A 12,164-nucleotide genomic window follows, 5' to 3' on the forward strand; every position below is an offset into this window, starting at 1 on the left:
TAGAAATTAAAAGGCATTTCAAAGACAGTAAGAGGTTATTGCCACATATAACCTTCTGCGCCATTTTTTGTTTCTATGTATAGTTTTACAGAGGATGATAACAAGATGATAAAATTACTAATATCACATCATGGAAGTCATAGGAAAATGAACATACAGTGAAACAATCAGGAGGAAGAAGGCTTCAAGTTGGCAATAATACAGTATTAAAGCAGTTTGATTAGATTAAAAACACGTCAATACTGATGTTGCACAAGGTACTAAAGCATGAATATTAGCATTAGCAACGTAATGTTAAGTCAAGGTGAACATGAACAAGTCTTACTAGCATGACTAGCCATCTCAGAGACAATACTGTGGTTGTTACTAAGGCATAATGTTTGGTCAGGACAAACAAAACAATATTTCCCAGCAAATATTCAAACAACGGAAAAAAACTCAGTGAAAGTCATGACCATATTTATATCTTAGTACAGTGCCTTCATTCCGCCTCAAAAGCTATAAAACAATTATAGGGGAGAAGAAAAAAAACAAACTAGCTTGGTACATTTCATGACAGTGGCATTCAAGCACAAACTGAGTGATGCTTTCCTCTTTTTCTATACTCCGTCTTGTGGAATTACATTCATAATGTTCTGTATCTTCCAGTTTCATTTTTTCCCTTCAAATAATCTAAACAGTTAGATGACAGTTACTGTTTTATTTGGATGTGTGAACGAATCAATGACTATTACAATCAGTTGCAGAAGGCCACAAACATTCAAATGAGTTATAAAAAGCAAGTGACCAAAACAGTTAAGTTCAATACCACTATCAAAAAACACAATCCATTTTCATTTGTTTGGCAATAGCTCCACCAAGATACAAATAACACAAAGACACTTGCAGCATCAAACAAAATTGGATTTCATGTTTCACTAAGAAAGTTGTATTTTATTTTGGTTATAGCATATCTGCATTATATCTCACAGGGTGATATTACAATATAAATATAAACATTACATGTAGGCTATTAGTACCAATACGTTTAGGATACATTCAGATTCATTCTCACACCATTGTTCTGAGTTGAAATAAAAAATTTAAAACATAAAGGAAAGAAAATTAAGTATTCAGTTACTATGGGTAAACAATATTCAGATAGTCACATGTCAGTGATGCTAATTTGCGTCTCTGTTGGGGTACTGTCTTAGTGGCAAAGTGTTGGAGTCAGACTTCTGAAATATGAAAACTGTAAGACACACATCAAGAGCGAAATGACAACATTCACTCACAGACAATTGGCACAACTCAGTAAGTTTAACCTACAATTTAGAGAAGGACGAAGTAGTTAGAGCGAGTGCGTACAAACATCACATCTACTCTCTGGTAGAGTGTATTGTCTGCTGATAGGAGCTGCCCTATCTGCCACCTTTCCTTCTGCAACTCTGGGCTGCCTGACACCTTCCCTTCCAGAGGACCAGAGGAGGGGGCCACAGTCTGGGGCCCAGGGCTGCTGCTGCCCTGGGGGGGGCAGTTATGGATTCTGTTTGGGTCACACACCCAGGTTAGTGCGTGGAAAGTTAGAGGGAAGGTGTGGAGAAGTTCCTCTGAGCGGTCCAGAGTAGGAAGGGGGATGCCTTCCATCCACCCTGCCGCCAGGCCTGCCTCTGAGGGAGGGACTGGCAGGCTGTCCCATTCCACCCATTAGCGCAATGTCCTCTGGGCTGCAGCCCCCTGGTTGGCCCGGTGATCAGTGAAGTAATAACAGGTCTGTATCCTCCAATCTCTGCCCTCTCTTCATCAGAGGGCTACTGCTGCAGCAAGTCACTGGGGGATGTGGCCTGCACTCAGGCATACCAATTGAGGTGTAAGTTCATCTGACACGCTGTTTGCTGTTGTTACCTTGGTGACCGTCGAGTCCCTCCAATGAGCCACAAGAGCTGCATTCTGAAACGTCGCCATGGGAAACTGGGGGAAACCATTTACACATAATCAAAGTCTTATCTCCACCTAGTGAACATGTAATTTATTCTAGGTTGCAGAGTTTCAAAGAACAAAGAATGAGACATGCTATTCAAAGACAATGAACGTACCAGTGATATGATGATCCATAAACCTTTTCCTTAGAGAGGAATGCCAGACACCCCAGAAATGTTAATCAGGTGTGTCTAATAGAAAAATCTGAAATATTCTTCATATTAAGCAGCAATATACAATACAGTGTATTAGTGCTATTTTCAGAGATGAAATGGCCAACAACTTGATCATTGGGCAGCTCTGCACCTCTCTGATTCAGAGGGGTTGGGTTAAATGTCGGAAGACACATTTCAGCTGAATGCATTCAGTTGTACAACTGACTAGGTATATTCCCCTTTCCCTTTGCCTGTGGATGGTGAGTGGTACTGTAGCTGTCGCTGGGACAACCTTTGACGTGGCCCACCAGTGTAACCTGCTCGGGGACCTTGAAGAGCTTGTCAGAGAGGGGGCTGCTGTCCCCCTGGTCTTGGGAGAGCAAGAGCTCCGACAGCACTGGAGAGTTCATTTCATAGGGGGACACATCCGCACTGGAGGCCTTGTTGGAGTCACTGGAGCAGCGCCTCTCACTCAGAGAGAAGGGATCCTCAATCATCAGCAGGCCTGGACCACTATTGGAAAGAGGAGAGAGACATTATGAAGAAGAATCTGCACCCTAGTTACAAAGTATACCATAATGTACAGATAAGGTGGGGGGGGGGATTTGTAGTTCCACATAAAGCAATTATAATTGATTAGCAAATAATGTATTAATCATTACTCACACATTTGTACATGTTAACCTATTTAGTCAGACATTTATAAACAACTTTCAAAGTATTTAATAATGATTTATAAGATCAATCATAACATGTTTGATATAGGCCTTTATAAACCAAATATTTTTGCCCACGGTCTCATCTAAAGTGGGCTATTTATACTTTAAAAATACTTCATAAATCTTTGGAGTGACCAGTGTAATTTCTCCCAAAAGGAGCACATGCCATTGGTAGACATTCCAGCAGTACCTGATGCTCCTTAAGGTCTCAACATGGCACCTAGAACATACAGTATCAATGGTTAAACAATAAGCACACAATACAGAGGATGTTTAAAACCATTTTATTCCAAAACAGTTACACTGTTGTAATAGTTTGATGTATAACTTCACATACACTCTATGCTGAATAGAAACTTTTTTGTTGTTGTTGTCTGAAATACTAACATAAGCTTTCTCTGCAGTGACTTTTCTACCAAAATCAAAGTGTGGATTCCATTCACTCCTTAGAGCAGTATAATCTCACTTAACCCAAAACTAAAATCTTAATTTGGCATCATCTGGTCAGCTGCATGATTAGGTTCTGGGTCCATACGTGTTAGAAATTGGGAGCTCCGAATTACAAAGTCTCCAGACTTGCAAAAGGAACAATACACACAAATCCAAAAAAATGAAAATTAAGAAATTAAGAAATATCAGAACAAGCAATGTCAGAATCTGGAATATAAATACACACTATCGTTCAAAAGTTTGGGGTCACTTAGAAATGTCCTTGTTTTTGAAAGAAAAGCACCTTTTTTATACATTAAAATAACATCAAATTATAGTGTAGACATTGTTAATGTTGTAAATGACTATTGTAGCTGGAAACGGCTGATTTTTTAAAGTAATATCTACATAGGCGTACAGAGGCCCATTATCAGCAATCATCACTCCTGTGTTCCAATGGCATGTTGTGTTACCTAATCCAAGTTTAGCATTTTGAAAGGCTAATTGATCATTAGAAAACCCAGCATCCCGGAGTTGCCTTTTCACTGTTGACGTTGAGTACCCGCAAAACACAAGTCTCAACGTCAACAGTGAAAAGGCATCTCCGGGATGCTGGGTTTTCTAATGATCAATTAGCCTTTCAAAATGCTAAACTTGGATTAGGTAACACAACGTGCCATTGGAACACAGGAGTGATGGTTGATGATAATGGGGGACACATCCTCCAGTGCAGATGTGTCCCCAACTAGACTGTGAGGGTGAGGGTGTGATTGTCCCTCAACCTTGTCTTCAGCCTCAGCAGCATGATGTCCATGGGGACAGCCTCTATAGACTGCCTGGTGCACAGGTGACATGTCTACAGTGTCTGAGAATTGACAGTCCACCAGTGTCCTACAGACAGAGAGAGAGATTATTATAAAACAAATTACATTTGATTTGTCACATGCCTCATAAACAGCAGCTGTAGACTAACTGCTAAATGCTTACTTATGGGTCCTTTTCCAACAATGCAGAGTTAAAGATAAAGGTCCTGAGCTTGGTGATGAGCTTGGAGGGGACTATGGTGTTGAATGTTGAGCTGTAGTCAATGAACAGCATTCTTACATAGGTATTCCTTTTGTCCAGGTAGGTGAGGGCAGTGTGGAGTGCAATAGAGATTGTGTCATCTGTGGATCTGTTGAGGCGGTATGCATATTGGAGTGGGTCCAATTGGACAATTGACCTGTGTTTCTAATGATTTTGGGGCAAAAGTCAACTATTACTGGTTCCCGGAAACCCTGGTACGTTTGTATGGTCACTGTGGGGATGACATTGTCGACGCACTGGTGACTGATGTGGTAAACTCCTTAATGTTATCTGACGAATCCCAGAACATATTCCAGTCTGTGCTAGTAAAACAGTCCTATAGTTTAGCACAGTGGTTCTTAACCTGGGTTCGATCGAACCCCAGGGGTTCGGTGAGTTAGTCTCAGGGGTTCGGCGGATGTCAAGACACACATCCGACTCATATGATTCGTGATGACACGCCCCGCTTGGCCATCATTGGCTGCAGGTGATCACGCTACATCGCTTGGCCTATCTGTGCTGCAGGGAATTTGGTGTGCCCAGTAGTCGACTTGTGACTGTCGTGATGGTATGTCTTGTGATTTCTTTCTTAATATTTTAATCCCTTCATACTTACTATGTCGAGCAAAATCAGAAAGTGGTCGGACGAATATGTACAATATGGATTCACATGTATAACGGAACATGATGGGAGTCAGCGTCCTAACTGCATGATTTGCAATGCCAAGTTGAGAAATTCTAGTCTAGCACCAGCAAAACTAAGAACACTTCATTAAGCTGCATGGAGATGGAAAATACAAGAACACAACGCTCGCTGAATTCAAGGTGAAGAGAGCCAGATTCGATGAAAAGGCTACTCTGCCTGTTCTCGGCTTTGTACCCATCAACAAACTGATCCTCACAGCATCGTACGAAGTTGCTTACCTGATCGCAAAGCAGGGCAAACCACACACCATTGGTGAAACACTCATAAAACCAGCTGTGTTGAATATGGCGAATATCATGCTGGGAAAAGAGGCTGAAGTTAAGTTATCCCAAATTCATCTTTCAAATGACACCATCAGCGACAGAATAGAGGACATGAGCAAAGACATCTTGGCTCAAGTAGTTGCAGATCTGATTTCAAGCCCGGCAAAATGCAGCCTTCAACTCGACGAGACCACAGACGTTTCCAATCTAAGCCAGCTTGCTGTATTCGTGCGCTATGTGAAAGACGACGTGATAAAGGAAGATGTTTTATTTTGTAAGCCTCTTACAACAACAACTAAGGCAGCCGATGTGAAGAAACTTGTGGATGACTTCTTCAAAGACGACAATCGTGGGATATGGTTTCTGCAGTTTGTTCGGACGGAGCTCCAGTATTGCTGGGAAGAAAGTCTGGTTTTGGTGCGCTAGTGAAAGCCGATGCACCACACATCATTGTTACGCATTGTATTCTAAACAGGCATGCGTTGGCAACAAAAACCTTGCCTCCAAAACTGGCAGAAGTATTAAATATTGTAGTGGAATGTGTGAACAATGTGCCAACTAGTGCTCTGAGGCACCGCATCTTCAGTGAGCTGTGTAAAGAAATGGGCTCTGAATTCGAGGTACTTCTGTACCATTCTAACGTTCGGTGGTGTCCTGGGGACAGGTGCTGAATCGTGTTTTCGCCGTGCGTGTGGAATTAGCCCTGTTTTTGCAAAAGCACCAACATTGTCATGCAGATTGCTACAAAAATTCTGAGTTCATTCTCATTTTAGCGTATATGGCCGACATCTTCGCAGCTCTCAATCATCTCAATCAAAAGATGTAGAGCGGTGGAGTCAACATCATCGAAGCGGAGGAAAACCTGAAGGCTTTTCAAAAAAAGCTACTGTTATGGAAACGACGAACAGAGAACGATAACTTCGCAAACTTTCCCCTGCTGGACGACTGTGTAAGTAAGATCGAAGATGTATCTGGAATCGGAGACATTTCTGTACCAGCGGAACTGAAGCAAGCAATTGCCACGCACTTAGATGAGCTTGCAAAGTCTCTCGATGGATACTTCCCTACAAGAGAGTCATATCCAGCATGGGTGAGACAGCCGTTCACGTTTAGTGTTGAGACAGCAGATGTCAATGATGAATACCTCGATGAAATGATTGAAATTCAGCAGAGCCAGGTTCAACAGCAACTCTTCAGAACAACAACGCTTTCAATGTTTTGGTGTCAACAAATGGTAACGTACCCTGTTATTGCTAAGAAAGCTCTGGAGATTTTCATACCGTTTGTTACAACATATCTTTGCGAGCAAATCCTTTTGGAGGATGCTGGACATAAAAACCAAGAAAAGGAACAGACTTTGTTGTGAAAATGACATGAGAGACATGACATCATGAGACATGAGGGTGGCACTTGCCAAGGTGAAGCCGTGCATTTCTGAACTGGTCTCTGAAAGGCAACAGCAGAAGTCACACTGATTTGCAGTAAATATTCATTATTATGTTTTTGTTTTTGTGTGAATCATGTTTTGATGATTTTGTTCTTTGAACACAGTGATGTTGATGCACGGTTCATTTTGTGCACCAGTCAAATATATACCTATGTTTTGAATTTGAAAAAATCATATTTTATTTTTCAAATTAAGGGTTCGGTGAATGCGCATATGAAACTGGTGGGGTTCAGTACCTCCAACAAGGTTAAGAACCACTGGTTTAGCATCTGCTTCATGGGACCACTTCCGTACTGAGTGCGTCACTGGTAATTCCTGTTTGAGTTTTTGCTTGTAAGCAGGATGAGTACAGTCTTAGTGTCAGCATCGGTTTGTGATGGTAAATAGACAGCTGCAAAAATTATAGATAAAAACTCGACTGGTAAATAGTATGTTCGGCATCTTATCATGCAGTAGTCGAACACAGGTGAGCAAAAACTAGAGATCTCCTTAATATTAGAGATCGGTTTTGACGATGAATAGAAGCACCAGCAAGATTTATATCTACAGTTGAAGTCGGAAGTTTACATACACCTTAGCCAACTACATTTAAGCTCAGTTTTTCACAATTCCTGACATTTAATCTCAGTAAAAATTCCCTGTCTTAGGTCAGTTAGGATAACCACTATTTTAAGAATGTGAAATGTCAGAATAATAGTAGAGAGAATTATACTTCAGCTTTCATTTTTTTCATCACATTCTCTGTGGGTCAGAAGTTTACATACACAATTAGTATTAGTATTTGATAGCATTGCCTTTAAATTGTTTAACTTGGGTCAATCATTTCGGGTAGCCTTCCACAAGATTCCAACAATAATTTGGATGAATTTTGGCCCATTCCTCCTGATAGAGCTGGTGTAACTGGGTCAGGTTTGTAGGCCTCGTTGCTCGCACGCGCTTTTTCAGTTCTGACCACAAATGTTCTATAGGATTGAGGTCAGGGCTTTGCCACTCCAATACCTTGACGTTGTTGTCCTTAAGCCATTTTGCCACAACTTTGGAAGTATGCTTGGTGTCATCAGACCAGAGGACATTTATCCAAAAATATGATCTTTGTCCCCATGTGAAGTCTGGCTTTTTTATGGCGGTTTTGGAACAGTGGCTTCTTCCTTGCTGAGCGGCCTTTCAGGTTATGTCGATATAGGACTCATTTTCCTGTGGATATAGATACTTTTGTACCCGTTTCCTCCAGCATCTTCACAAGGTCCTTTGCTGTTATTCTGGGATTGATTTGCACTTTTCGCACCAAAGTACATTCATCTCTAGGAGACAGAACACGTCTCCTTCCTGAGCGGTATGACGGCTGAGTGGTCCCATGGTGTTTATATTTGCGTACGATCGTTTGTACTGATGAACGTGGTACCTTCAGGCATTTGGAAATTGCTCCCAAGGATGAACCAGACTTGTGAAGGTCTACAATTGTTTTCTGAGGTCTTGGCTGATTTCTTTTGATTTTCCCATGATGTCAAGAAAAGAGGCACTGAGTTCAAAGGTAGGCCTTGAAATACATCCACATCCACAGGTACATCCACAAGAAATTTGTGGAGTGGTGGAGTTTTAATGACTCCAACCTAAGTGTATGTAAACTTCCGACTTCAACTGTATGTCCGCATTCAATCACGACTCTGAGAAACAATGAAAATTATAGTTTTGAGGTCCCGTTAATTCTTTTGAGTCCAGGGGATTAGGGCCTGGTCCCGAGTAAGCAGAATGTCCAGAGCTTGTTAAAGTAGACATTTTCATCCAAATCAATGTTAGTGATCGCAGTTCTGATGTCCTGAAGATGTTTTCGGTCATAGGAAATTATGGCACTACGTAAATCATTAAAAGTTACCAGCTAGACCAGAATGAATACCAGGCATAAATATTAGCTAACTGTCATCATAAGGGTTAGGCTTCAGGCTTAGGTTCCATTAATTCTTGCTTACTATTTTTAGGTATCATATCACATATAAACAGACACCTAATGAGATAGCTAGCTATGTAATCAGTTATCTAGCTAGCTAGCTAATAATTAAATGGGTATCATACATTTTACTAGTAAAATAACAATCCTGCAGCAGCCCTCTCTTAGTTGTGGTAGACACAAATTGAATCAGACACTAGGTTGTTCACTTGAGCTCTTAGCTAATACCAATGACAGTTACTGTGTCAAAGAAAATTTAAATCAAAAAGACAAAGGCAAGAGATGAGCTAAATCATGTAGGCTAGCTAGCTAGCTACGTCATCTCGTTTTTGGCTGACTGACTATTCGGCTTGTATCAGAAGTTCATTTCACAGACTAATTTCATCAATCGGAAAACTTACTTGAAAATTGACAGATTATAATTACCCACATAAAAACGAATTGTATACAGTTTCTTACCTTACTATTGTTATCCTGATCTCAATGTCAAAGTTGTGCGAAAACTTTTAGGTCCAGTAGAGGCGTAGCGCCTCCCGGTGGCAGCATTCATTGCCTTTCAGTCCCGCACTAAAACTCACAATTTGCTCATTCCTGACAATGACATACTGGCGTCAGTCATTAATAGGGGCAATTCAAGAGCTCTACACATACTTCTAATAAACGTTTTTTTAATATAAAAATCCCCAAAATAGAGATGTTTCTATGTTAAATGCACATGTTTAGTATTAGTGAATGAAACACATTTCTTTGCTTAGCTTTACTTCCTGAAGTGTTTCCATTCCCCTGTAAGGGTTGCCCTATTGCCTGGTGCAAGTGAACTGAACAGTCGGCCAAGTTGAGCCTGCTCTAAAGTTGCTCCTAGTGTTGTTTTTTTTAAACTGAAAACAACAAAGCTGTAAGGATTTCCAATGCCTAAAACGGATCTTTCTGGTTAATTCCCATTGTTCAAGTGTAATACAGATAATTTATGGCAGTTATGGAGTTGGGCAAGTTGAGCATGCTCTGTGGCTGTCCCATTAGGCAGGGTATTTTTAAACTGAAATCAACCAAACTAAAATAATTTGAGACGGGGTGTCTCAAAACAAGTTAATATTTTTACCTGCTACACTGGAAGTGTAACTTTTGGTCTGGGCGAACTGAGCGCGAGCCACTTTATCCTTTTACTCCAGACTGAGATACTCTATATAGGGGTAACTTTACAGGCCACGCTAGCTTTACCCTCACGTGGGTGCTAACAAGCTAGTAGGCATGCTAGGTAGTGCTACATATCAACAGCCAATGTAAACCAATCCAGTAGGGATTGGAAGCTACAGTATGTTGAGCTTCGATTAGTTCCTCACATCACAATATAGCAGAAGATTTGCATTAAGTTAAGCTTTGCCCAACTTCTGTGCCGCCCTGTTCAGCGCACGTACGTACGCACGCGCACACACATGCACACACACGAACCGCACTGCACTGCACTGCACTCTGTTCAGAAGGCCATAGTGCAAGGCCATCTAAGCACACAGAAGGCCACACACTCACGAGTGCTGAGAAGCCTTCCTCCGCAGCAGGTAATCCACCACATCAGGATCCGTCTCCAGCAGACTCATTAGAACCTCATTCTGCAGGTCAGGAGGCACCTGGAAGGGCCAGAAATACAACATCTTTAACTGGACATCTGAATTTAACTGAGTTGGTACATCTATCTCATTCTGTGTTAGCTTAAACTGGATATGTACAGTAACTCCCTCAAGAAACAATCAGCTGCTCAGATGTATGCCAACTTTTGAGACAGATATTGACACAATAATGTACAGTGCATTCGGAAAGTACTCAGACCCCTTGACTTTTTCCACAATTGTTACGTTACAGCCTTATTCTAAAATTGATTAAAAAAATAAATAGTCTTCATCAGTCTACAGACAATACCCCATAATGACAAAGTGAAAACAGTTCTGTAGAAATGTTTGCATATGTATAAAGAATAAAAAAAACAGAAATACCTCATTTACATAAGTATTCAGACCCTTTGCTATGAGACTCGAAACTGAGCTCAGATGCATCATGTTTCCATTGATCATCCTTGAGATGTTTCTACTACTTGATTGTAGAAAATTTCAATTGGTTGGACATGATTTGGAAAGGCACACACCTGGTCCCACAGTTGACAGTGCATGTCAGAGCAAAACCAAGTCATCAGGTCGAAGGAATTGCCCGTAGAGCTCAGAGACAGGATTGTGTCGAGACACAGATCTAGGGAAAAGTACCAAAACATTTCTGCATCATTGAAGGTCCCAAAAACACAGTGGCCTCCATCATTCTTAAATGGAAGACGTTTGGAAGCACCAAGACTCTTCCTAGAGCTGGCCACCCGGCCAAACTGAGCAATCGGGGGAGAAATGCCTTGGTCATGGAGGTGACCAGGAACCCAATGGTCACTCTGACAGAGCTCTAGAGTTCCTTTGTGGAGATGGGAGAAACTTCCAGAAGGACAACCATCTCTGCAGCACTCCACCAATCAGGCCCTTATGGTAGACTGGCCAGACGGAAGCCACTCCTCAGTAAAAGGCACATGAAATCCCACTTTGAGTTGGCCAAAGGGCATTTAAAGACTCCTAGACCACGAGAAACAAGATTCTCTGGTCTGATGAAACCAAGATTGAACACTTTGGCCTGAATGCCAAGCGTCACGTCTATAGGAAACCTGGCACCATCCCTACGGTGAAGCATGGTGGTGGCAGCATGCTTGATGAAAATCTTCTCCCGGGAGCTCAGGACCTCAGACTGGGGTGAAGGTGCACCTTTCAACAGGACAACGTCTTTAAGCATACAGGCAAGACAATGCAGGAGTGGCTTCGGGACAAGTCTCTGAATGTCTTTGAGTGGCCCAATCAGTGGCCGGACTTGAACCCGATCAAACATATCTGGAGAGACATGAAAATGGCTACGCAGCGATGCTCCCCATCCAACGTGACAGAGCTTGAGAGGATCTGCAGAGAACATTGGGAGAAACTCCCCAAATACAGGTGTGCCAAGCTTGTAGCATCATACCAAGGCTGTAATCGCTGCCAAAGGTGCTTCAACAAAGTACTGAGTAAAAGGTCTGAATACTTAAGTAAATGTGATATTTCAGTTTTGTATTTTGTATTAATTAGCAAACATTTCTAAAAACCTGTTTTTGTTTTGTCATCATGGGGTATTGTGTGTAGATTGACGAGGGGGGAAAAAAACAATTTAATCCATTTTAGAATAAGGCTGTAACGTAACAAAATGTGGAAAAGTCAAGGGGTCTGAAATCTTTCCGAATGCACTGTAAATATGTACTCTGAAACACTAAATTACAAGAACTGACGCAAGGATGTGTCAAGAGATTGATAATATCGCTCAAGATTTACAGCAGTTCATGTACAGTTTGAAACTACAGTACCATATGTTAACGCATGCTCATATTAGATTATTGCTTAGATTAAACAATGGCCAAGAGAATGTTG

At 41.4% G+C, this 12,164-nt stretch overlaps 1 protein-coding gene across 2 annotated transcripts in view; it reads right to left on the reverse strand.

The window, feature by feature from the left end:
• Window positions 1-442: 442 nt before the first annotated feature.
• The window catches only part of LOC112225284 (rho GTPase-activating protein 6), a 64,506-nt gene continuing 52,784 nt past the window's right edge, over window positions 443-12,164 (reverse strand). The window contains exons 10-12 of one of the 2 annotated variants that reach the window (XR_002949558.2): window positions 10,216-10,313; window positions 2,076-2,627; window positions 443-1,950 (exon numbers count right to left, since the gene is read on the reverse strand). Coding sequence is in view for 1 of the 2 variants with exons in the window: in XM_024389078.2 (XP_024244846.1) it covers window positions 2,324-2,627; window positions 10,216-10,313 (402 nt within the window). In the remaining variant the exon portion in view is untranslated. Of the gene's footprint in view, window positions 2,628-10,215; window positions 10,314-12,164 lie in introns of both variants that reach the window. The other variant, XM_024389078.2, reaches the window with a different exon arrangement.

The sequence above is a fragment of the Oncorhynchus tshawytscha genome, linkage group LG26 (assembly GCF_018296145.1).
Source record: "Oncorhynchus tshawytscha isolate Ot180627B linkage group LG26, Otsh_v2.0, whole genome shotgun sequence".
In the NCBI taxonomy this organism is placed as follows: Eukaryota; Metazoa; Chordata; class Actinopteri; order Salmoniformes; family Salmonidae; genus Oncorhynchus; species Oncorhynchus tshawytscha.